Below are 21,118 nucleotides of genomic sequence, written 5' to 3' on the forward strand. Positions count from 1 at the left end.
CACTTTGGAGGGGAATTTCTGAAGGACTGCTGTGATTGCTGACTACAGAGTCATTGTTACACATATTGACGGTAAATGTCAAACTTGACATCCAATAATCGCAAATGTAAACAGGACCCGGAACAAAAGCATTTTGAGTTGACATATTCTCAGAATAAGCACGCTCATATCATGACATCGTCCACTGCAGAAGCCGCCTCCGTCAAGGCAGGCGCTCCCCCACCGATTGCGATTGTCGGGATGGGGATGCGCCTGCCTGGCGGGGTACGCACTGCGGATGATTTCTGGGATGTCCTCATCGACCAGAAAGATTGCTCCTCCGAAGTCCCCAAAACTCGCTATAATATCGACGCATTCTACGACCCGGATAAGCCTCAGTCCGTGAGAACGAGGCGGGGATATTTCCTCGAGGAGGACTACTTGGAGAAGGCCGATACGAATTTCCTTCAATGGATTCCGGGATTTAATACGAGCGAACTAGATCCTCAGCAGAGGTTGTTGATGGAAGTTGTCTGGGAGTGTATGGAAAATGCGGGACAGACCGGGTGGCGCGGCAAGGACATTGGATGCTACGTCGGTGTATTTGGGGAGGACTGGCACGAATTGACTGCAAAGGAGACGCAGGTGATCTCTCGGACTCATGTCTTTGCCAATGGAAGGTTTGCACTGTCAAATCGGGTGTCATTTGAGTTCGACCTAAAGGGACCCAGGTAAATCGCGTCCCGCCACCCCCGTTGAAGAAAAGCCTCTCGGCGCAGTACCTCGCTAAATGAAAGTGTAGCATGACCATAGCAACAGCTTGCTCTTCCTCTTTAAGCGCTCTCCATGAAGCCTGCCAGGCACTTCAAACAGGCAGCTGCTCATCCGCCATTGTGGCCGGAACCAACATGCTTCTCACCCCGTCCATGAGCGTGACGATGTCTGACAACATGGTCCTCTCGCCTGAGGGGCTGTGCAAGACATTTGACGCGAACGCAAATGGTTATGCGCGCGGCGAAGCTGTAAATGCTGTCTATATTAAGACCCTGGAAGAGGCAATAGCAGACGGCGATCCTATCCGCGCCGTTATCCGCGCCACATCGGCCAACTATGACGGTAGAACGGCAAAGATTTTCGCACCAGATATTGCCGGTCAAGAGCGGCTTATTAGAAAGGCCTACGAGCGAGCGCAGATTGACAACATCGCAGAAACGGCTTTTGTGGAGTGCCATGGCACGGGCACCAGACGGGGAGACATGGTCGAGGCTACGGCGATTGCTCAGACTTTCCATCCGCACGGCGTTCATATTGGATCTGTTAGCACAAAGCCATGTTCTGATGCCGTCTTGGGGATTCCACTAACCCGGTCTAGGTGAAAACAAACTTTGGTCATGCCGAGGGCGCCTCTGGCCTTACCGCCGTTATTAAGGCTGTTCTGGCTCTGGAGCATCGGATGATTCCCCCAAATATGCATTTCCGACAACCGAATCCTTACAGTAAGAGGCAGTCGGTTTCTGTTGTGTTAGGTTTTGAGCACTAACGTATCCTACAGTCCCCTTCCAGGAAGCGCGACTCAAAGTTCCAGTCGAGCCCACCCCGTGGCCGGAGAACCGAAAGGAACGAGTCAGTGTCAACGGCTTTGGTGTAGGCGGAGCTAATGCTCATGTAAGTCACGAACAAACTCATGCAGACAAGCCAACATGCAGCAGCACCCTACTAACCTCCTGTTGAAGGCTATCCTAGAATCTGCATCAAGCATCGTATCTGTGGAACCCAAACAGGAGCCGAGGCGAGGACTGGCTCCTCGACTTCTGGTTTGCTCCGCTCATAGCAAGACAGCCTTGGACGCCCGAATGAATGCAATTAGATCTTACTTGGCTTTTAGACCGCAGGCTCTGGCCGACGTTGCATATACACTTGGGGTTCGTCGTGATCACCTGTCTCATAGGTCGTTTACTATTGTCAACAGTGACGGCGAGATCCTAGATGAGGAAGCCAAATCATGCCATGTTGCCAACACATCGCTATCCCCTTCACTGGTATTCGCCTTCAGTGGACAAGGAGCTCAGTGGGCTGGAATGGGGGTTGAGCTCATTCGAACATTCCCCAGCTTTCAGCGAGATATACAACTCATGGACCAGATCCTGCAACAGCTACAGTCTCCTCCAGCATGGAGTATAGAAGGTATTGTTAGTCGTCGCATTCACTCTTATTCCCATACTTCCATCAACTTATATGGAGTTAAAAGTATCCAATGCTAACCATAACAGACCAGCTAGGAAAGCCACCAGGGCTCAGTCAAATTGACATTCCGGAGATTTCCCAGACACTCTCTGCTGCCATTCAAATTGCCCTGGTCAACCTTCTCAAGGACTGGGGAATCTCTCCGTCAGCCGTTGTAGGTCACTCTAGCGGCGAGGTGATCGCGGCGTATGCGGCGAACGCCATTTCACTTCGTACGGCTATCATACTAGCATACCTACGTGGACAATGCGTGTCCAACGCTCCTTCCTCAGGTGGCATGGTAGCCGTTGGGATGGATGAAGCGTCCGTCAAGTCCTATCTTTCTGAAGGGGTGGTTGTCGCATGCGAGAATAGCCTCCAGAGCGTTACCCTATCCGGGGAAAAGACAAGATTGGCCTTAGTGGTTGACAGGATCAAGGCGGACAAGCCAGAAACATTTATACGATATGTTCCAGTACCTGTGGCGTACCATTCGCGTGAGCTTGACATTCCTTGTCACCCTTTGTTACCTAGAAATAGCTAATGAAATCAACAGCCGACATGCGACCAGCCGCAGCCCTTCTCGAGTCACAAGTCGCCCCCTTTCTCGAACATAATGAGTCAATGCTGCCCATGTACTCCACTGTCACTGGCAAGGTAATATCAGACCCGGCTGCCCTCGATGCAGGGCATTGGCGGAAAAACCTTGAACTCCCTGTTCTGTTTTCGACTGCGGTGGATGGTGTCCTGGCCGACAGTCCTGCGCACAGAAAGATCTTCCTCGAGATTGGATCTCATTCCGTACTTTCGGGGCCACTCCGCCAAATTTTCACGCACAAGTCGAGTGATAGTGTCTATATTCCCACCCTCATCAAGTCAGAGAGAGAGACGTGCTGCCTACTCAAGACAGCGGGCCAGCTGTATCTTCATGGGCACACTGTGGACTTTCAGGCTGTAAATGGGAAAGGAGACATTGTTACTAACCTGCCTGCATATCCCTGGGACAGAAAGAGCTTAAACTGGCAGGAAAGCCGTTTGAGCCGTAACTGGCGGTTTCGCGCGTTTCCGAATCATGAGCTCTTGGGTTCGCAAATGCTGGAGTCAAGTGATCTCGAGCCGGGATGGAGGAACGTGCTGGACACCGGAAACGTGCCGTGGCTGCTGGATCATCGTGTGTCGGGGGAGGTCATGTTTCCGTGCGCCGGGTACATTTCCATGATTCACGAAGCCATGCGTCAGCTCTCGAACAACGACGACTGCACCATTCAAAACCTTTCCATGCAGGTTCCGTTGATCCTGCCACGGTCAGACACTATCGAACTTGTTACGACGGCAAGACACGTCAGAGTCAATGATCGCGTAGAATCTGAATGGTATGAGTTCTCCATAATGTCGTATAACGGGACCGAGTGGGTCAGACATGCCTTTGGTCGAGCGAAATCCGGCGTCAACAAGGTTGATTCTGAACTACGTGTGCCACAGGACTTCCCTCGGCGCGTTTCATCCGAGCTATGGTATCGGGCACTGGAAAAGGTAGGATTGAATTATGGGCCTACTTTCCGAGGACTACAAGATATGACTGCCGACCCTTCAAGGTGTGTGGCTGCGGCTTCGATACGCGGCCGCCAAGATGGCAAGGCTGTCCATCCGACGGTAATCGATGAGTGTCTGCAATTATTCACCGTAGCTGCATGCAAGGGCAGAGCAGTGCACATGACCAGACTCTATGTGCCCATGTTTGTGGGAGAGGTTCAACTCGGTTTGGGTCAGGAAACCATGAGAGCGGAAGCGACGATCAGCAATCGCACAGCAGAACTGGGTAACGGGAGTGTGCGGTTGACGGCCATGGACCAACAAGATGCATCTATCAAGCAAGTACTTTCAATGGTGGACGTCACGGTTGCCCCGCTCGACAGCAATATGAGGGCAGCCAACGAGGAGGACATTCCTTCAGCATCACACGCAGAATGGCGCCCTGATATTGATCTCCTGAACGAGCAACAGCTACCTCTACGCTACTCTCGGTCTACTGAAGCTGGCTTTGCTCTGATTTCCAAACTGTCTGCACTGTCTATTATTCAGGTGCATCGACGGATTGCCGATGTGACACCACTTTCACCGTCTTTAGAACAATACCAGAAGTTTATCAGTACTCAGATTGCAGAAATCCAGCGAGAAGCTTTTTGCGGGGTTCCTGAAGCTGCATCGTGGCTCAAGCTCTCGGATGAAGCATTACAGCGCCAGCGGGCCGCTCTGGATGAGGAGCTCCGAACAAACCAGTTGGGATTTGTTTCCTCGCTGAGTAACTGGGCCTTGGAAACCGTTCGGGATATTGTGGACGGTTCGCTTCCGCCGTCGGCTTTTCCTTCTGCCATACGGGAGCAGATATGGCAGTGTGAAAGCTTGGTTTCTTCGATGAGTGATCTGTCTGACTGGTTTGGCCTTCTCCGGCACTCCAACCCGTTGCTACGGATCCTCCATATCGCTGAGGGAAAGGGAGTGGTATCCCGTCAGGTCCTTGAGCATCTCAATACTGAGGATCTCCCATTCTACTCGAAGTATACATACACGAGCACGAAAGATATCAGCTCAGCCGTAGATGAACGCCTCAAAGTCTTCAGGGCAGTGAATTTCAAGAACCTGGATATAACTATGGATACCTGTCAGCAAGGCTTTAAAGGAGCGTATGACTTGGTTATAGTTTCAAATGTCTGTCATGTTGATTTCAGAACCATTCGGCAGTGCAGGTTGCTGACATCTTTCCCAGACGAACGTTCCCCGCTCTCAGCTGCAAACTGCTCTTCAAAATATTAAAAGACTTCTTGTCCCCGGAGGCCGAGTTCTGATTCATATACCAAATGCTGGTGAGTGACTGCTCGTCCTTAGAAACGTTTGCCGCTTGAAACGTCATCTAATGGCTACCTTTTTCAGTGCTTTCTATGATGAGATACATCAGGGTACGTATTTGCTGCCTCTGAAACCACTTGCTGAAATGCATCGGCTGACAGCACTTACAGGGTCTCCTGGATAACCAAGAAGTGGAATCCTGCGGTGCATCACCTTGTCGCGACCAATGGGTGGAAACACTACTGCAGGTCGGACTCGATCAAATCCAGGGTACGCAAGGCGAACACGCTTACTGCAACCTGACTGCTCGTCTGCCGCATCTGATTAAGAACCATACCGAGCTCATCTATCTTCTTTGTCCGAGCCTGGTCCATAATAACGCTTGGATCTGCAATGTGGAAGCACAGTTCGAGAGAATGGGCTATCAAACCCAGCGTTGCACCCTGAGCGCTGACTTCACAAACAAACAGCGCATCGTATCGCTGCTAGATGTTCAGAAGCCATTCTTCAAGAATATTAGTGAGACGAACTGGAAGTCATTCCAGTCGCTCGTCGCGGCTGCGCCCCGGATCCTTTGGGTAACGCCATCCGTCGAGCTCACTTGTCAGAATCCCGACTTCGCGATTGCCCTTGGGGTGTCTCGCACGGCCCGTCAGGAACAAGACTTGCATTTTGGGACGTTGCAGATCGATGAGTTCCATGCTTCGGCAGCAGCGGCACTGGTGAAGGTCACTGAAAAGTTTTTCTCGCAGCTGGATTGCCAAACCGGCGTGCCTGATCCCGAATACGAATTCGCATTGCAGGGGGGCCAGGTATACATTCCACGTTTCCAATGGACTCGGTTGCAAGATCGACTTTATCAGGAACCTTTACCAAGTGCTTCTGTCAAAATTGATATTAAGGCCTATGGGTTGATAGAGTCTCTTTGTTGGTGTGAAGATGAACCACAGCCTCTGGGACCAGACGATGTCGAGGTGGATATAAAATATGTTGGACTCAATTTCCGCGTATGTGAAATAAATCATATTGTGGAAAAAAGAATTGAGAGATTGCCACTGACGCTTCTCATCAGGATATAATGATTTCAATGGGGTTTCTAGAGCACAAGGGCCAGCTGGGGATTGAGGCCAGTGGAGTCATACGACGATGCGGCAAGAACATTGCACAGTTACACCCTGGTGACAGAGTCGTTGTCGCCCAGCCTGGACTGTTTCGCACACGGGCTATCGTGCCCTCCTTACGATGCGTGGGTATGTCGCCATCCATGTCGCTAGAAGAGGGAGCATCCATTGCTGTTGTTTTCGCAACTGCACTTTATTGTCTCATGGATATTGCAAGGCTAGAGAAGGGACAGGTATGCTGAAACTCAACTCCACTGTGCAATAGCTCAACTGATATGTCTAGTCTGTATTGATCCACGCAGCATGCGGAGGGGTCGGACTGGCCGCTATTCAAGTGTGCCAGATGATCGGTGCCGAGGTATGCCTTTGAATCTGGATCACTGATAGATCGTGGAAAGTAGTCGACTCTAACAACCTGACGTATAGATATATGCGACGGCAGGAAGCGAGGCAAAGGCAGACTATCTGGTCCACAATATGGGAATTCCGCGCCAGCGAATTTTCAACTCGCGCGACAGTTCTTTTCTGCCGGCTTTGATGAGTGCGACCCAAGGCCGGGGAGTTGATGTCGTTCTTAACTCACTGGCTGGGGAGCTACTGCATGCATCCTGGAAATGCGTGGCAGAATTCGGTAAGATGATTGAAATCGGCAAGAGAGACTTTCTCGAACACGGCAGGCTTGACATGGAGGCGTTTGGCGGTAACAGAGCCTTCTTCGGGGTCGATCTCATTCGCCTTGGGGAAAAGCCAGGCTTGGTTTCAAGGTAGAGGATTTCCCACCTGGTGTTTCACAGCGTCCCCGAATATGCTGTCAACTTGATCAAACTAACGAAAGCGTGGCATTAGACTTGTCGCCCAAGCCATGACCCTATATGAACAGGGCCGAATCACCCCCGTGCGGCCGCTTGAAGTTGTGGAAGCAACTGATATCCACAGGGCTTTCCGACTGATGCAATTGGGGCATCACATGGGTAAATTAGTGGTTAAGATGCCAGAGCGCCCCAGCGAAGTGGACATTTCCAAGTCACGTTCGAAGGTGGCTCTGCAGGACGATGTCTCTTATCTTCTCGTCGGAGGTCTCGGAGGTGTAGGACGAGCTCTGGCAACCATGATGGTAGAGCGCGGCGCTCGTCACTTCATATTCCTGTCTAGGTCAGCGGGAAAGTCCGCGCAGGATCAAGCGTTCCGGTGTGAATTGGAGGCCCAGGGATGCAACGCAGTCATGATTCAAGGAGATGTCGGAGTACTCGACGATGTCAAGGCCGCAGTCCAACGCAGTAGTCAGCCCATTGGAGGCGTGCTGCAGCTGTCAATGGTCCTTCGGGTAAGTTCAATGCCAACAAAACCAGACAGATTAAACGGGTTGCTAACCTGTCAAAGGACCACTTTATCCCAGATATGGCGCACTCCGACTGGAAGGAGGGTCTCTCCGCCAAAGTGGCGGGCACTTGGAATCTTCATGAAGCACTGAAAGGATTCGATAGCCGTCTTCAATTTTTCGTCGTCTGTGGATCTGTTACCGGCGTCATGGGTAATGCTGGTCAGGTCAACTACTCGTCCGCCAATGCGTTTTTGACATCCTTTGCCCAGTACCGACTCCGTGCCGGTCTTCCCGCCTCCGTCGTAAATCTGGGGGCCGTGGGCGAGGTGGGCCATTTAGCGATCCAGAACCAGAAGTTGCGAGACAGGATGCAGGCAGCCCATGTTCGCCTCCTCAGCGAACAGGAGGTGCTTGATGCATTTGAGATTGCCATGCTCGAGTGTCAACCATCGAGCATGCCGGCGAATGAGTCGTCCGACGACATTCTGCGCGTCCGAAACGATGTTATTGTGGGCATGAGTAGCACAAAATCTCTGGCGGACCCCTCCGTCCGCCCGCTCTGGGGACGAGACGCAAGGTTCAGCGTCTATGCCAATTTAGACATCAACAAACGGCCCCTCTCGAAGAACCTGGACACAGTAGAAGGCCTGCAACAAGCACTCGCGGCATTCGAAAAGAATCCGGACCGGCTGAAAGACCCAGCACTGCCGAAACAAATAGTGAGGGAGGTTGTCAGGGGCATACAGGAATATTCGAATTTTGCCCGCGGGCAAGACTATGCACAGGTGGCTGCTCTGCCTATTGATTCCTTGATGACTGTGGAGTTCCGCAACTGGTCCCGCCGCTATCTCAATATGAACCTCCCCTTGACAGCGATTGCCAAAGCCGGCACCGTTGAGGGATTTGCTGAATTGATTGTGGATTCGTTTCGCTCGAAGTATCTCAAGCAATGAGAATGTGGCGGTTGGGGAATGGGAATCGTTCTTGACTATCAGATTCACGCAAGGCGTAGGTATGTTAATAGAAGCGGACTAAAACTTGCAGGCCTGCGCATTTGCTATATGATATTATTACCACCTTTTTTGCTTGACTTCTCTTGCAGCATTGACGCGCTCTCAATTAGTAGAGAAGTCATTGCCTCGGATAAACCGTGTACACTTGATCCAGTGATAGTTTGAGATGCATCTAATTATCGTCTTCCTTTCTCGTCTCCGCCAACCTGACCACTGGGCCAATGTACTGCGTAATGATGAGGACGCTGGCGAGGACATCACGCTTGACTGTTGTATGGAAGTTTTGCAAAAGTTCACAAAATAGCGTATTTATTTCCAAACAGGGTTATTTCTGCGGCGCAGCCACTTGCAGCATTTAGCCTGGCACTGCCCTGTTACAACCCCGGAATAGCCTGACTCGCACTAATGTTGGACACGACCCCTCAGAACATAAATTCCCTGACTTTCCCATCGAGCCTTTGTTGATTCCATGCATATTACCGCTACTGGACAGACGGCCTCTGCAAACTCTACAATATGAGAACTGCCCCGGAACCAGCGAGTATCCACGACGTGGATGAGGACGACAATATTCTCTTGCACAGCAAAAGATCAGCAACTCGAGTCATGAAGGGGCCGGCAAACTCGCCCCCCAGGAGCCAGAGCAGGATCAACTCCAGGACGTCGCAGAAATGCATTTTCGGCAAGTCGATCTGCAGGGGCCCTATCGAGAACATGGTCAAGGAATACGGTCTCAATCGGGACTGTCCCCTCACGATATTCACCCGGAGCCAGGATCAAAGCCGTGAGCGAAATGAGGTCTCGGGGTACAGGTTCAGGAAAGTATTTTTTACTGGTAGGGAAGTCCTAAGGCCTATAACTCGGTCATTTTTCCGTCAGTGATCAAGCAGCGGGGCTGACTCCATGCTGCACGTACCAGACGAAACGGAGATCCTTAACCCGGATGCGATTTATGACAGGGGTCGGTACGTGAGATTGACTGCATTCATTGCTGAGAGAGATGAGACGCACCCCGATCCCAGGATCTATGTGGAACAGCGGGTTTACCAGGGCAACCGGGAGATGATTATGATCCACGAATTGATATTTGGTGGCACGATCCAAGTCGGGATCGAGTACGTGTTTACAGCCTGCGGTGACGAGGATATCCACTTGGGGAAGCGCGACCTGAGACTCACCATTAAGTCTGTAAGTTGAGTTTTCAGCTTGCGCAATATCAGTGAACGCTCATACCCGGATTAGCTACAGCAGGATATCTTTGACGGCTACATGCATCGCGCAAAATATTACGGCTACGATCGCAGAGATACTGTTTTCGTAAGCCAGTACTCGCTCTCGCATGGGTTAACGTACACGATACGAAAGCTCGGCAGTGGTGAAGAGTCTCCGTACAAGGTCTTTCTTGAAGCCGATGATCTCCGGACCCTCGTTGACGCGAAGTGCAAGATGGGATCTGCTGCTGGTGCTGTCCCTGGTAAAGGGATTGAACTGCTTAAATTGCGCTTTCCGGGATACGGTGAATATACTGAAGACAGAATGGATAGGGGCGATCTTGATCTTCGGATTGTGCATAAGGTCTAAGGTTTGATAGTATCGTGGACTATACTGCTGTATTACAGTACATGTCAAGAGAACACTTTTCTAGGTAGTAGTGTTGTTCTATCACTTTTACACCATGTCATTATCTGATATATTCGCACTAGATAGTATAACAATAACTGCTGCAGTGCTATATCTGAACATCCGTCCATTGACCTCGGCGGGGCGGTCCATGGGTGGGCATCTTAATGCATAAGCCTCCGTATTCGGAATCAACAGATCCGGACAGAGCTTAGTTTGGGATATTGAAGATGCATTTATATGGAAATGGTTGACAAGTGCGTTTCCACCCCTGTGTGAAAGGATACGAGGGTCACACGCTGGATATACGAGGTGGCGGCAAGACAGACAAGCGGGAAATTTGTGCTGCAACATCCAACCCCTCCTCAACTGCTCACTAATCTTCAAGCAAACTTCTTCAACCGTTCAACGCAGGAACACAACATCCGAATGACAGGTTAAAGAATCCGACATCATCAATCATGGTAAGTTACCTTCTATATGGACTGCCTGCTGCTAATCGCCACAGAATCACTTCCAGCCTCTGTCCGTTCGCCTCATGTACGGCTCTGCCTTAGCGGTACAAGGATTCGACGCTTTCGCCTTTCTGTTCGTTTCGCCGATTGTCATACCCAACCGCGACGAGCTGGCTCATCCCTTAACTCGGTTCTGGATGCGGGTGACGGGCGTCTCCTTCTTCCCGTATGTGCTGAGCACTTGGCTATTGCGAGACTATCATATTCGTCACTCCAAAGTTGGTCGGATCGTGGGCTCCTGCTTTGCATTCTACAATGCTAGTCTTGCTCTGCTATACACGTGGAGCGCGCTGCAGGAGAATGAATATACCATCCGGCCGTTTTGGTATGCTGCAGGATGGCGGGTGGTGTGGGCCACCTGGGCTGTCTGGGAATTGTTAGCAGCACCATGATCGATAATCATCACGCCATTCCGGAGGATCATTGCAACTTCTGGGAGACAATTGGGCACCCACTGCCTGGTAACTGCTATCAAAGCTATGTTAATGTGCCATATGAGCTTGTCTCTCTAGGCTTGATACAGGCTCACCCGCTAGGATATTGTTCCACTCCTGTAGAACCACATCGCTTTCAGTATAATATTTGATTAAACGGCGCTCTATAAAGAAGTCTTACCTCCCTTCTAGCACATACGACCATAGGGTGTGGAAAACAGGGCTTCCCGTCCGCTCAGCCGTACTTAAGCCACACGCCGGCCGGTTAGTAGTTGGGTGGGTGACCACCAGCGAATCCCGGCTGTTGTATGTTTTTTGTTTCAACTATCTTGAATTTGTGTTTATTTTTGATGACCTTGTTTAATTAAATAGTTAAATTTTCATAGTTTTTCAATTTTAATCTTAGAGTTATTAACTACTATACTGTCAGCGAACGTCCAGCGGGCCTCAGGCGCGGGCCACCGCCTCACCTGGATAATAGTTCACCAAACTCCGCGCACACGAAGTAGAAATAGGGGCAATCGAACAGCTTGGCAAGAACCAAGCGGTTCGTTCTGATCATTGCAATACAAACACTCTACTCAGTGAATCTATATCACCTCGAAACCTTGTAATCGTGGCAACGGCTCGCAGGTTAGTCGATGACTCCCCGCTGGCTAGGGGCCTCCTAAGCAGTCAACCTCTGGCTTGCTTACATATACTATCTACTATACTGTTACAATATCTCTAGAAAATTAATAATCTCATATAGAATATATGATTATTGTTATTATCATCATACTAATCTGGATCTAAAATATTAATTTAATACCTATGGGGTTGAATGAGTGGTAGCTAATAATCATTCTTAGACCATAGACCATCGTAATTATCAAAGGCAATACTAGATATAAATAAACCACCATTTTTATACTACCCCCTAATAGAAATAATTGTTCCCTTATATGTTAGCAACAACTAGATATTTTAAATTAATATTTATATATTTAGATAGCCTAGATCTAGGGCTATCTAGCGATTTTAAAAAATTAAAGAGAAGTACTAGTGATTAGTAATTTCTATCTAAAACGGTGCAGGTTGGTTAGTCAAATCTGATAAATTCTCAAAAACCGTAACCAATGGTTTTAACCGAACTCGAATCGGGTTCAACCTAGGGAAACCGAAACCGGTGCGATTCCCTAGGCTAGGAACTGAACTCTCACCGCTGCGGGTTTGGTGAGGGTTGGATTCGATTTTAGCGGTTCGGGTATGCAACTCTAGCCGAAGGGAATATATTGTACAGGAAGCTACTAGATAGGCCTTGTAATCACTGCTACTAGATCAAGTACTAGACTTCACATGACTAAGGGATCAAATACAATCTGCGTCTCCTAGGACTATGAGTTTACCTTCACTATCCCAGTGGTACAACAAGCCGGTTGCGTAAGGAGATGTAGCTTGTTGCAAGTCGACTTAGGGAGATCACTGTTTTGAACGTTAACAAGTCAATGATAACCCACATCCATCAGGTGGTGGCCAATTTTATCCGGGCTCCGCTCCCAGTCTCCTTGGTATTTATCATTCAGTCGTTGTATGACTCTTGAGCTGGATATCTACGAAAGCAAAATGCGTCTGGAGTCTGCATGGTGAGTTGAGACCAGGGTAGAAGAGATTCGCTTCCGTTCTGTTGGGTCAGCAACGTATCAGCGTGACATATTGGGCAAGGTCTGTGATGAGACACTCAGGAATAACATGCAGGTCTTTCGTTTTGGTCCATTTTATACTAGCAAGGCAGATATCTTCAAGTCTTCCATCGCGCGGCCCCAAACGGCCCTATATCCATCCCGGCGGACAACCTGGGGCTCAGCCCAGCACCTCCTCATAATTCTCAGTGCCGTACCACAGTTGCTGAACCCAGGCTCGGGCCCATCCAGTATCTCCCGCATCAATTTATCGAAGAAGGATTGTTGGTCCGAGTCTGCTAATGAGCCGGCGATACAGAGCGGCCAGGCCAGGCCTCGGCGGGAGAGATGTCGGGGCACTCTTCGTATCGCGGAGATGGCCTCATTGACAGCAAGGTTGATATTGTAGCGAGTTACAGCATAGTCTGCGGTTAAGGCATAGAGCTGGACAAGAGCAGCAGCAGCAAAGACGCGAGTTACAGAGTTGGACACGGACTCTGTCTCTGACGGAAAGCCTGTTGGCTGTTCAAGGTCAGCTGGCGGTCGGGTTTGGAGATAGAAGTTGGAGCATACACTGTTATTCGTCTCCAAGGAGGCCATGCTCTCCATAATATGCCGCTTTATTTCCATAGCCTTGGCGTTGAAGAGTTCACTCTCCATGGAATCAGCACGCGCGGATAGCGTGGCGATGTCCCCTATGGCTATCATTGCCCAATTTTGACATCCTGTAACGCAGGAGATGTCCATGCCTTCCAGCGCAAGCCACTCTCTGTAAGCCATCTTTGGCGGAGCTTTCCTGGCTACGCACGCTAGAAGATCGAACCACAAGAGGTTACAGATCAGAAACCTTCGGGCCGCAACGACGCCTCTTGACGTTTCGATGCCTTCGCCATCAGGGTGGGTTTGTTGGTTGCCGAGGTCGATGGGGTCTATTTGGCCGACCAGGGATGTGAGAGCGGTTAAATGAGTTTCCCAGTTGGTGGTGCCACCTTGGAAGACCTGCCCCATGTCAGCCAAACTATAGAACATAAGCGGAGGATGCAACATCAGCGAAGCGTGTTGGAGAAGCTCACTTCAAAGCTCATTAGTGCTGTGCCGCATGATACGAACTCCAGCCACTGTTCATGATGTGTCGCGAAGCCATCGACTTCCCGATGAGTCAAGACTTGCCGAAGTTCCCGCATAGCATTAGTATGATATCTAAGGAGCTCTCGCTCTGTATCTATCGTCGTGAAATGGGACCGCGTATGTTCATGCAAAGCTGCTAGCGTCAGTGCGGCCTCCCGTAGTGGCCCCTTCTTGGTTAGAAGCCAGAAAAGCCACCCTCTGCCCCCGAGATAAGGGTTGTCTCTGTAGTACGGATACTGCATAGGGAAGATGTAGTCAAGGTAGTGAGTCAGAAGTTCTGCTTCGCGGAAGCTCATGTGAATATTCCGCTTGGGTTGTTGGGATGTGCCCGGCGTTTCATGTTCATGTCCAGCTTGCAAAGACAATCGGCTATCATCCTTGGCCCTTCTCGCGAGTCGCGCATTCTGAATCTTCCTGGTTTGCCGAAAGTTCTCCTTCACGGCGCGCTTAATACGCTGGAGTTCTTTCTTGAGGTTGACCGGATCTTGAACCCAGCCAGGCTGGGGCCCGTACCCGTGGCAGTGGATACGTCGCTCAGTACACTCCCTACAGGCTGGGAGGGACTCGTCGCATTTCCGGTGGCGGATACGGCACGTCCAGCAGCCATTATTGCTGCGTGCGCCCTCCGGCATGACAGTAAGAAAAGGCGATAGAGCGAGATGAAGTCTCAGTGGGGTGCAGCTAAAGAATTTGGGGAATTCTGAGAGCTCGTGTCGACATGCCTGTCGTTAATTTATCATCGGGGCGGGCTGCTGATAACCTACTTTGGGTAGAGTCTCGGCAATCCGGGGATGGATCATGGGGGGAACATGACAAACATGACTGGGAAGGAAGGTCGAGCCGAGTTCCTTGGCGACTTACAATACGATACGATAGATACGATACGATACGGTCCTCTCAGAGATGTTGATTTCGCAGACGACCAGATCCCATCCACTGGGCTATACCTACTGGACGACTCGGAGAGAATGTGTGGGAGAAAGGTATCTGGCTACACATTTGACTTCGCCTGGTCAAGTCCATGCTACTATGGAAGCTGTGAAGCTGCCCTGCGTCGTGGTTTTCGGCGCTGGGTCAAGTAGACATGCGGGCATTGTGATAACCAGAATTTCCAGAATCGAAAGTACATGTCCCTCACCTCCACACAACACATAAGGTAGCACCCTCGTACAGACATGAAATATATTCACCTCTCTAAGAGGAGCGACTTAATGTCAAGAGCCCCACCAGTTGGCACTGAGCGTTGAAGTACCATCTTTTCACGAGAGGTACGGATGAGCATAGCTGCAGTCTTTTTTCCATTAAGAACGTCTCGTCCCTCAGCGCCTGCGAAATAGCTGTCAATGCCATACTGAAGTTGCTCGCTCGCCGGTCATCCCGTGGCCAGGGCGCAAGAAGGTACCCGGCATTTCGAACCAGTGGCCTGGTCCCACATACGTGCCTGTAATTCTCCAGCAATCGATTGTAGGATGCAGCTGTTCCTCAATGCGTAGGAAACAGACCACGCCATCAGCTGGCTTGACCCATTCAAGTGACTCCCGGCTCTCAATCCAATTAGCAACCACCTCACGACCTTAATAAGCGGGCCTTTGCTTCGATCGAGCCGTACGCCACCATGGTCCTGCTGGATAGCGCCTTTCAAACACGGCGCTTGATGATGTGTTGCTAAATCCGACACCCCGGCCCGGTATGGGTAGGCAGGGCGTTCTGCCGGCACGAGCTTCTATGTCGTCGGCTCGACTATCCGCCGTCCCCATGGTCTATCCACCAACTCTGAGCGTCGCCGGCACGAGCTTCTACTGCTGACCATCGATTTTCAAAGATCGGAGGCTCCATCTGGTGCTCGCGGAGAGTAGGCATTAGACACTCGCGGAGGTAAGCTTCCCCCGACCTTGATAAGGGATACTCTGGTATAAAGCTGCGCCGCAGGACCATTTTAGTCACTGCCCACCTTCCTCTCGCATTTACATATTCTCAGGGATTACAGTTCTCACACGACCTTTACCCTACCAATGGCTTCTGAGACATTCAACCTTGTCGATGCGGGCGTCCGCGATCTCAAGAGAGCCCTGGACGCGGGCGCCATCACCAGCGTCCAATTACTCACCATGTACCTTCAAAGAATCGCAAAATACGACTGCAACGGCCCGGCTCTCAATTCGATCCCACTGCTGAACCCCAAGGTCTTTGAGGAGGCACAGGCATCCGACGACTATCGCGCCTCTGGTCAAAAGCCACGGCCTCTGGAAGGCATTCCATTCACGGTTAAAGATAGCTTTAAAGTTAAGGGCATGACCGTCGCAGCTGGGTCGCCTGCCTTTGCTGGTCTGAATTCCACTGATGACGCCATGATAGTTTCCTCCCTCCGCAAAGCAGGTGCTGTCGTTCTCGGCAAGACAAACATGCCAGCGATGGCGGACGGCGGTGGCCAGCGGGGTCTCTACGGCAGGTCAGAGAGCCCCTACAATCCTGAATACTCCACTACGGCATATGCCTCTGGGTCTTCAAATGGTGCAGGGACGTCAACAACAGCGAGCTTTGCGGCCTTTGGCTTTGGTGGGGAGACTGTCTCGTCTGGTCGCTCGCCCGCCTCTAATAATGCGCTCATCGGATACTCCCCTTCAAGGGGTGTGATCCCACTACGGGGGCAATGGCCGCTTTATCCTACGTGCGATGTCATTGTCCCCCTTGCACGGTCGGTGAAAGACCTCGTGGAAATCTTGAATGTTATTGTGGTGGATGATCCTAACCCTGCTGGTGATTTCTGGAGAGGCCAGAGTGTCTGCCCTATTCCACTCTCTTCGCAAATCCGGCCTGCGGATTACCAAAGCCTGGAGGACCCGCACTCACTTCAAGGAAAGAAGATTGCAGTCCCCATGCGTTACATCGGAAAGCAGTCTCCTACAGCTCTCAAAGCCCCTGATGCTCTTGCCGATTCTGTCCACGACCTGTGGCTGAAGGCTCGGACTACCTTGGAGTCTCTGGGTGCAACGGTAGTTGAGACCGACTTCCCCTTAGTTGACAACTACGAGAAGAAGTTATACCCTGGCCAGAGCGCCAACGTTCCCGGAATGCCTGCCGATTGGATGAACATCGAACGCTGCCGGATGATCGCAACTGGATGGGACGATTTCCTCCGCGCCAACGGCGACAAGTCTTACCCGAATTTCACTGTCGCTAACCCAGACATCATCCACCCCCATGTTGCTCCTATGGACGATCCGACCATGCACACCGAGGTCGAAAATCACGTCCGCTACGTCGATATGATTGAAACTGTCCGACACCGTGATGGCACCATCTATGACTTGCCAGGGTGCGTGGACGCTATCAGGGCCCTCGAAGAAATGCGGAAACGCGACTTGGAGGACTGGATGGACTCGAATGGTTTTGACCTGGTGGTCTTCCCGACCAACGGAGATGTTGCCCGGGCAGATTCCGAGGAGCTTCATGAATCGATGTTGCACGCCCTGCAGGAAGGTATCAAGTATGCGAACGGCGGCCGCGCACTCAAGCATTTGGGAGTCCCGGCAATCACCGTCCCCATGGGGAACATGGCTGATAAGGAGATGCCGGTGGGTTTGACGTTCCTCGGCAAGGCCTACAGCGACAACGACCTCATCCGTTACGCCTATGCCTTTGAGCAAGGACGAAAAGGGCGCGTCACTCCACCACGGACTCTGGCGCTTCCCTCGGATGTAATCACCATGCCGCCTCCGTCCTCCGACTCGTCGTCAGAGCTTAGAACTGTGCGTCCCGTCCTCAGGGTCGGGTCTTTTTCCACGACTCCACTCGACGCTCAGGGTCCAGACACCGAGGCACGAAGCATCTCGATTACTGGTACCTTCGAGTCTGCACACCCGAAGGTGAAGGCTGAGTCAATGACGATCTATGTCAACGGAGAGGAGACGACTGTGCCGGTGTCATTGACGGGTAACACGTGGAAGTGGGAGTCCAACGTTACTAAGACTAAGAAAGCCGATAAATACCCGACGCTTCAAAAGGTACCTAAGGACCAGTTCCTCATCATCGTTGTCGCAAAAGCTTCGAACGGACGTTCGGCTGGGTGGTTTTCGTTATTTGATTAGGCCGTTATATTTGAATAAATAGTGTGCTGCCAAAACCAGAGGAATATACCCGTGCTTCAAGCGCAGTGGTCGAGTTCATATTCGCAATATCTCAAAGTCAAAATCTTTTATGACCAGTTTTTGTGCTCCTTTATATACAGCATATCTGCTAGAGGGAAGGCAGAAGCTGGTTGCTCGATACCCAAATCCCTTACAGCGCATGAAATCACCAATCCGGTATTTAGAGCATACATGTTCGTGTGAACTGTCTGGATCGCCGACGGCCAAATATCTCCTCTCCATTCAACTAATGTAGCTCTCCCATGACGCTATCAGTATTGTCAGAAAGAGACGTAATCAGAATCTCTACGGTGATAACATGTCTCGGCAAGCTTCGGTCATCCAGATCTACCCCTTCGCTGCGCGGTCGCGGTTATTGAGGAATCAGCTTCTAATTACCGCTGCGATATAGTACCTCCCTGTATCCTATTAGAGGACTGTTGCATATTGCTATTGTATGACCAGATAGTCGCATTCGTGGAGGGTATAAACGTACTCTTCCATTCAGGGCTTCCTTTGAATCCCTACAATTTACAAATACGACGTATTCCACGTCAGTCTACGAAGACCGATAGACCCCTGACTAACGTTCCCTAAGTACACCAACTTCCGAAACCACTTTCCTAGATTTTTGCATGCACACTTTAAGATTGGTAGACCTAACATGGCTTGACGTAATAGCCTAGATAGTATGACAGAACCCGTGAAAAAAATCAAAAGTCCGCTGTAATCTCTGCCGCAGCTCGTTCACCAGAGCGGATGGCGCCGTCCATATATCCAGTCCAGTAGGGAGAAGTCTCAGTACCAGCGAAGTGTATTTTGGCAGCGGGATTCCGTAAGAAAGGTCCGTATTTCGTAAGAACTCCGGGGGGACAATAAGCAACGGGCCCGCCACGCGAAAATTCCTCGAGGTCCCATCGTTGTATGAGTATCTGGCTGACATTGGCCGCCTGGGCTCCGAAAAACTTGACCAAGTCCTCTGTGACTCTCCTTTTGATCTCGGTTTGCGGGACCCCGTCCAGGTCTCGCATCTCATCGGCTTCGATAAAACCCATGATAGCACCGAAGCTCTCATTAGCTGGCGTGTTATCAAACGTCGATCGGATGACACCGGTATCGCTCTGTACCTGGCCATTGAAGCCTAGTTTCCTCCACCACGGTTCAGGATAGATCGCGATAGCCTTGCCGATCGAACCCATAGGCATGCGCTGAGTGAGCTGATCCCGACCCGCGGGTAGTAATGGATCGTAAGAAATCCGTCCCGCCATCGGAGGAGACATGGCGATGACGACATGTTTGGCTGATACTTGCACCCTGTCGGATTTGACAGTGTACCTATCACCCTCAAGTTTGACCTCCCGTACTGGCGAATTCAGGAAGATGTTCGCTACCCCGAGCCTCTCCGCCAGCCTCGTCGCCAATAATTGAGTGCCGCCATTAATTCGGCTATCCTGAGCGGCCCCCTTGCTGCCAACAAGACGAGTGATGGTTCCGGCGTTTGTTTGATTACCGGCAGCGGCGATGTATGATAGCATGTACAGCAGAGATGGCTCTGCGATCTCTGTGGAAAGGATGGATCGAGTAGCCGTCTCGAAGAGCAACCGTGAATCTTGCAGAGTCATCCGAGCTTCAACAAAAGATTTCAGGGTCATACCATCCCACACTGGAGCATTGGTATGATTCCAAGGTGCATGAACGTCCAGTTCGCTCGCCAAACCGTCAAGTTCCATGATAAAACTCGAGAGCTCTGCCTGGGCTTCCGAACCCACGGGGGGCAAGCCACCGGTCGCAAGATCCACGTCGTAGGGAATAACAGTGCCGTTTCGGTACAAAATCGATCTTCCAGTCGTGTATGTTGGATATGTTGTCAGACCAAGTTGAGCTGCGAGAGCGAGCACACGGTCCTGGGTCGGCCCCACGAACTCCGCACCGAGCTCCTGGACCTCTCCATTGGAAAGGTGCGCGTTGAGTACACGGCCTCCTACGCGATCGCGAGCTTCGAGAATAGCAAAGGTCTTGCCTGACTTTGCAATATCCTTGGCTGCGGCCAGACCTGACAAACCGCCACCAACGATAGCAACATCGACGTCTCGAGTACTCGCTACGGAGACCACGAGGAAGGGAATAATCGAAACGGCAAACGGGAGATACATTCAGTAATTTAATTTGCAGATCCTACGTAGATAAGTCGGCATCCAGAAGGTGAGTATGTGATAACAGGGGAAGGATTGTGCTTTTTTTTTTTTTTGCCCTGGGAACATCAACCGTTATATATCACAGAGGATACTCAACTCTTTTTCTTTATCCAGCACACGTGTATGTATGGAATACCCATAGGCATCACGTCACTGCAGGCTACAACGGAGACCGCAGGTTCCGAAATCTAAGACATGACGCATGAGAGGATTGAGACACTACGCCCAATTGGAGGAATAATAGCGCGAAGGGTGACCCTCGAGGTGCTTGGCCGAAGCTGCTGGTCTGCACGACTATTATTTACCAAAGTACGCTCACAGGGCTGTAAAGGAGAGGCGAAAAATCATATTGTTGGTTGTCCTCCTATCAAAATAATATACCACTAGGCCAAAAGGGTGTCCGGACTATATCCCAGTCAGGATAGGGTCTCATATCTGTAATCATAGCAGTATTCTATTTTCTAACACCTCCCAACAATAATCTGGTGTCGTGTGATACCGGGACTCGGCCGCCGAAAACCATGACGCTGACGGGTAGCAAGTAACGAATTATGGAATTATTCGAAGGGGACATGACTATAAAATAGCACAGTGGGTTAAGTCACAGTATATATTGAAGCGTCACATGAGACAGTATTCAACGCCCGGCGTCGCCCCGTAGTTCGACAATGCGCAGAGACTGCGAACTCTTCAGACGTCTCGCCATCCACCATCTACTCCACCATCTACTGTACCATCCCTACCCACGCTTCCTTGAGGTCTTGCTCAACCTTACCTGCTACCGCAAATCCGCTGGTCTTCAGGGTTGTCACAAATTCAAGTGCCCGGGTTCTTTCTTGTCTTGTTTTCATCTCGAAGCCCACAATATTTATGATGGGGATGTAAATAAGTCCCTCAAAATCTGTGCTATTTAATAGGCTTCTTTCCGCGTATT

At 50.7% G+C, this 21,118-nt stretch overlaps 6 protein-coding genes and 1 non-coding gene across 7 annotated transcripts; 5 read left to right on the forward strand and 2 right to left on the reverse strand.

The window, feature by feature from the left end:
* Positions 1-171: 171 nt before the first annotated feature.
* Positions 172-8,444, forward strand: ALT_2406 (putative PKS-like enzyme; the record flags this gene model as incomplete). Its single annotated transcript, XM_089599335.1, has 16 exons — positions 172-710; positions 818-1,295; positions 1,352-1,475; positions 1,532-1,644; positions 1,713-2,163; positions 2,259-2,435; positions 2,496-2,699; positions 2,759-4,911; positions 4,970-5,066; positions 5,134-5,159; positions 5,220-6,056; positions 6,122-6,403; positions 6,454-6,528; positions 6,597-6,934; positions 7,017-7,494; positions 7,551-8,444. The coding sequence occupies 16 exons, from the start codon at positions 172-174 to the stop codon at positions 8,442-8,444; spliced, it is 7,266 nt and encodes a 2,421-aa protein (XP_089456481.1).
* A 576-nt stretch (positions 8,445-9,020) lies between these two features.
* On the forward strand, positions 9,021-10,085 carry ALT_2407 (uncharacterized protein; the record flags this gene model as incomplete). Its single annotated transcript, XM_033564506.2, has 3 exons — positions 9,021-9,339; positions 9,424-9,692; positions 9,747-10,085. The coding sequence occupies 3 exons, from the start codon at positions 9,021-9,023 to the stop codon at positions 10,083-10,085; spliced, it is 927 nt and encodes a 308-aa protein (XP_033420397.1).
* Positions 10,086-10,585: 500 nt separating this feature from the next.
* Positions 10,586-11,031, forward strand: ALT_2408 (uncharacterized protein; the record flags this gene model as incomplete). The annotated part of the gene is made up of 2 exons (XM_089599336.1): positions 10,586-10,588; positions 10,633-11,031. 2 exons carry the CDS (start codon positions 10,586-10,588, stop codon positions 11,029-11,031), a joined length of 402 nt encoding a protein of 133 aa, XP_089456482.1.
* A 239-nt stretch (positions 11,032-11,270) lies between these two features.
* ALT_r023 lies at positions 11,271-11,386 on the forward strand. The gene has a single exon (XR_016293726.1). It is a non-coding gene; the product is annotated as an 8S ribosomal RNA (ribosomal RNA).
* A 1,444-nt stretch (positions 11,387-12,830) lies between these two features.
* ALT_2409 (Zn(II)2Cys6 transcription factor) lies at positions 12,831-14,494 on the reverse strand (the record flags this gene model as incomplete). The annotated part of the gene is made up of 2 exons (XM_089599337.1): positions 12,831-13,733; positions 13,808-14,494. The coding sequence occupies 2 exons, from the start codon at positions 14,492-14,494 to the stop codon at positions 12,831-12,833; spliced, it is 1,590 nt and encodes a 529-aa protein (XP_089456483.1).
* Positions 14,495-15,874: 1,380 nt separating this feature from the next.
* ALT_2410 (amidase family protein) lies at positions 15,875-17,950 on the forward strand (the record flags this gene model as incomplete). The annotated part of the gene is made up of 1 exon (XM_033564571.2): positions 15,875-17,950. The coding sequence occupies one exon, from the start codon at positions 15,875-15,877 to the stop codon at positions 17,948-17,950; it is 2,076 nt and encodes a 691-aa protein (XP_033420462.2).
* A 752-nt stretch (positions 17,951-18,702) lies between these two features.
* On the reverse strand, positions 18,703-20,142 carry ALT_2411 (putative flavin-containing amine oxidase; the record flags this gene model as incomplete). Its single annotated transcript, XM_033564570.2, has 1 exon — positions 18,703-20,142. One exon carries the CDS (start codon positions 20,140-20,142, stop codon positions 18,703-18,705), a length of 1,440 nt encoding a protein of 479 aa, XP_033420461.2.
* Between the last annotated feature and the right edge of the window lie 976 nt (positions 20,143-21,118).

The sequence above is a fragment of the Aspergillus lentulus genome (genome assembly GCF_001445615.1).
Source record: "Aspergillus lentulus DNA, contig: Alt04, strain: IFM 54703, whole genome shotgun sequence".
Taxonomy (NCBI): Eukaryota; Fungi; Ascomycota; class Eurotiomycetes; order Eurotiales; family Aspergillaceae; genus Aspergillus; species Aspergillus lentulus.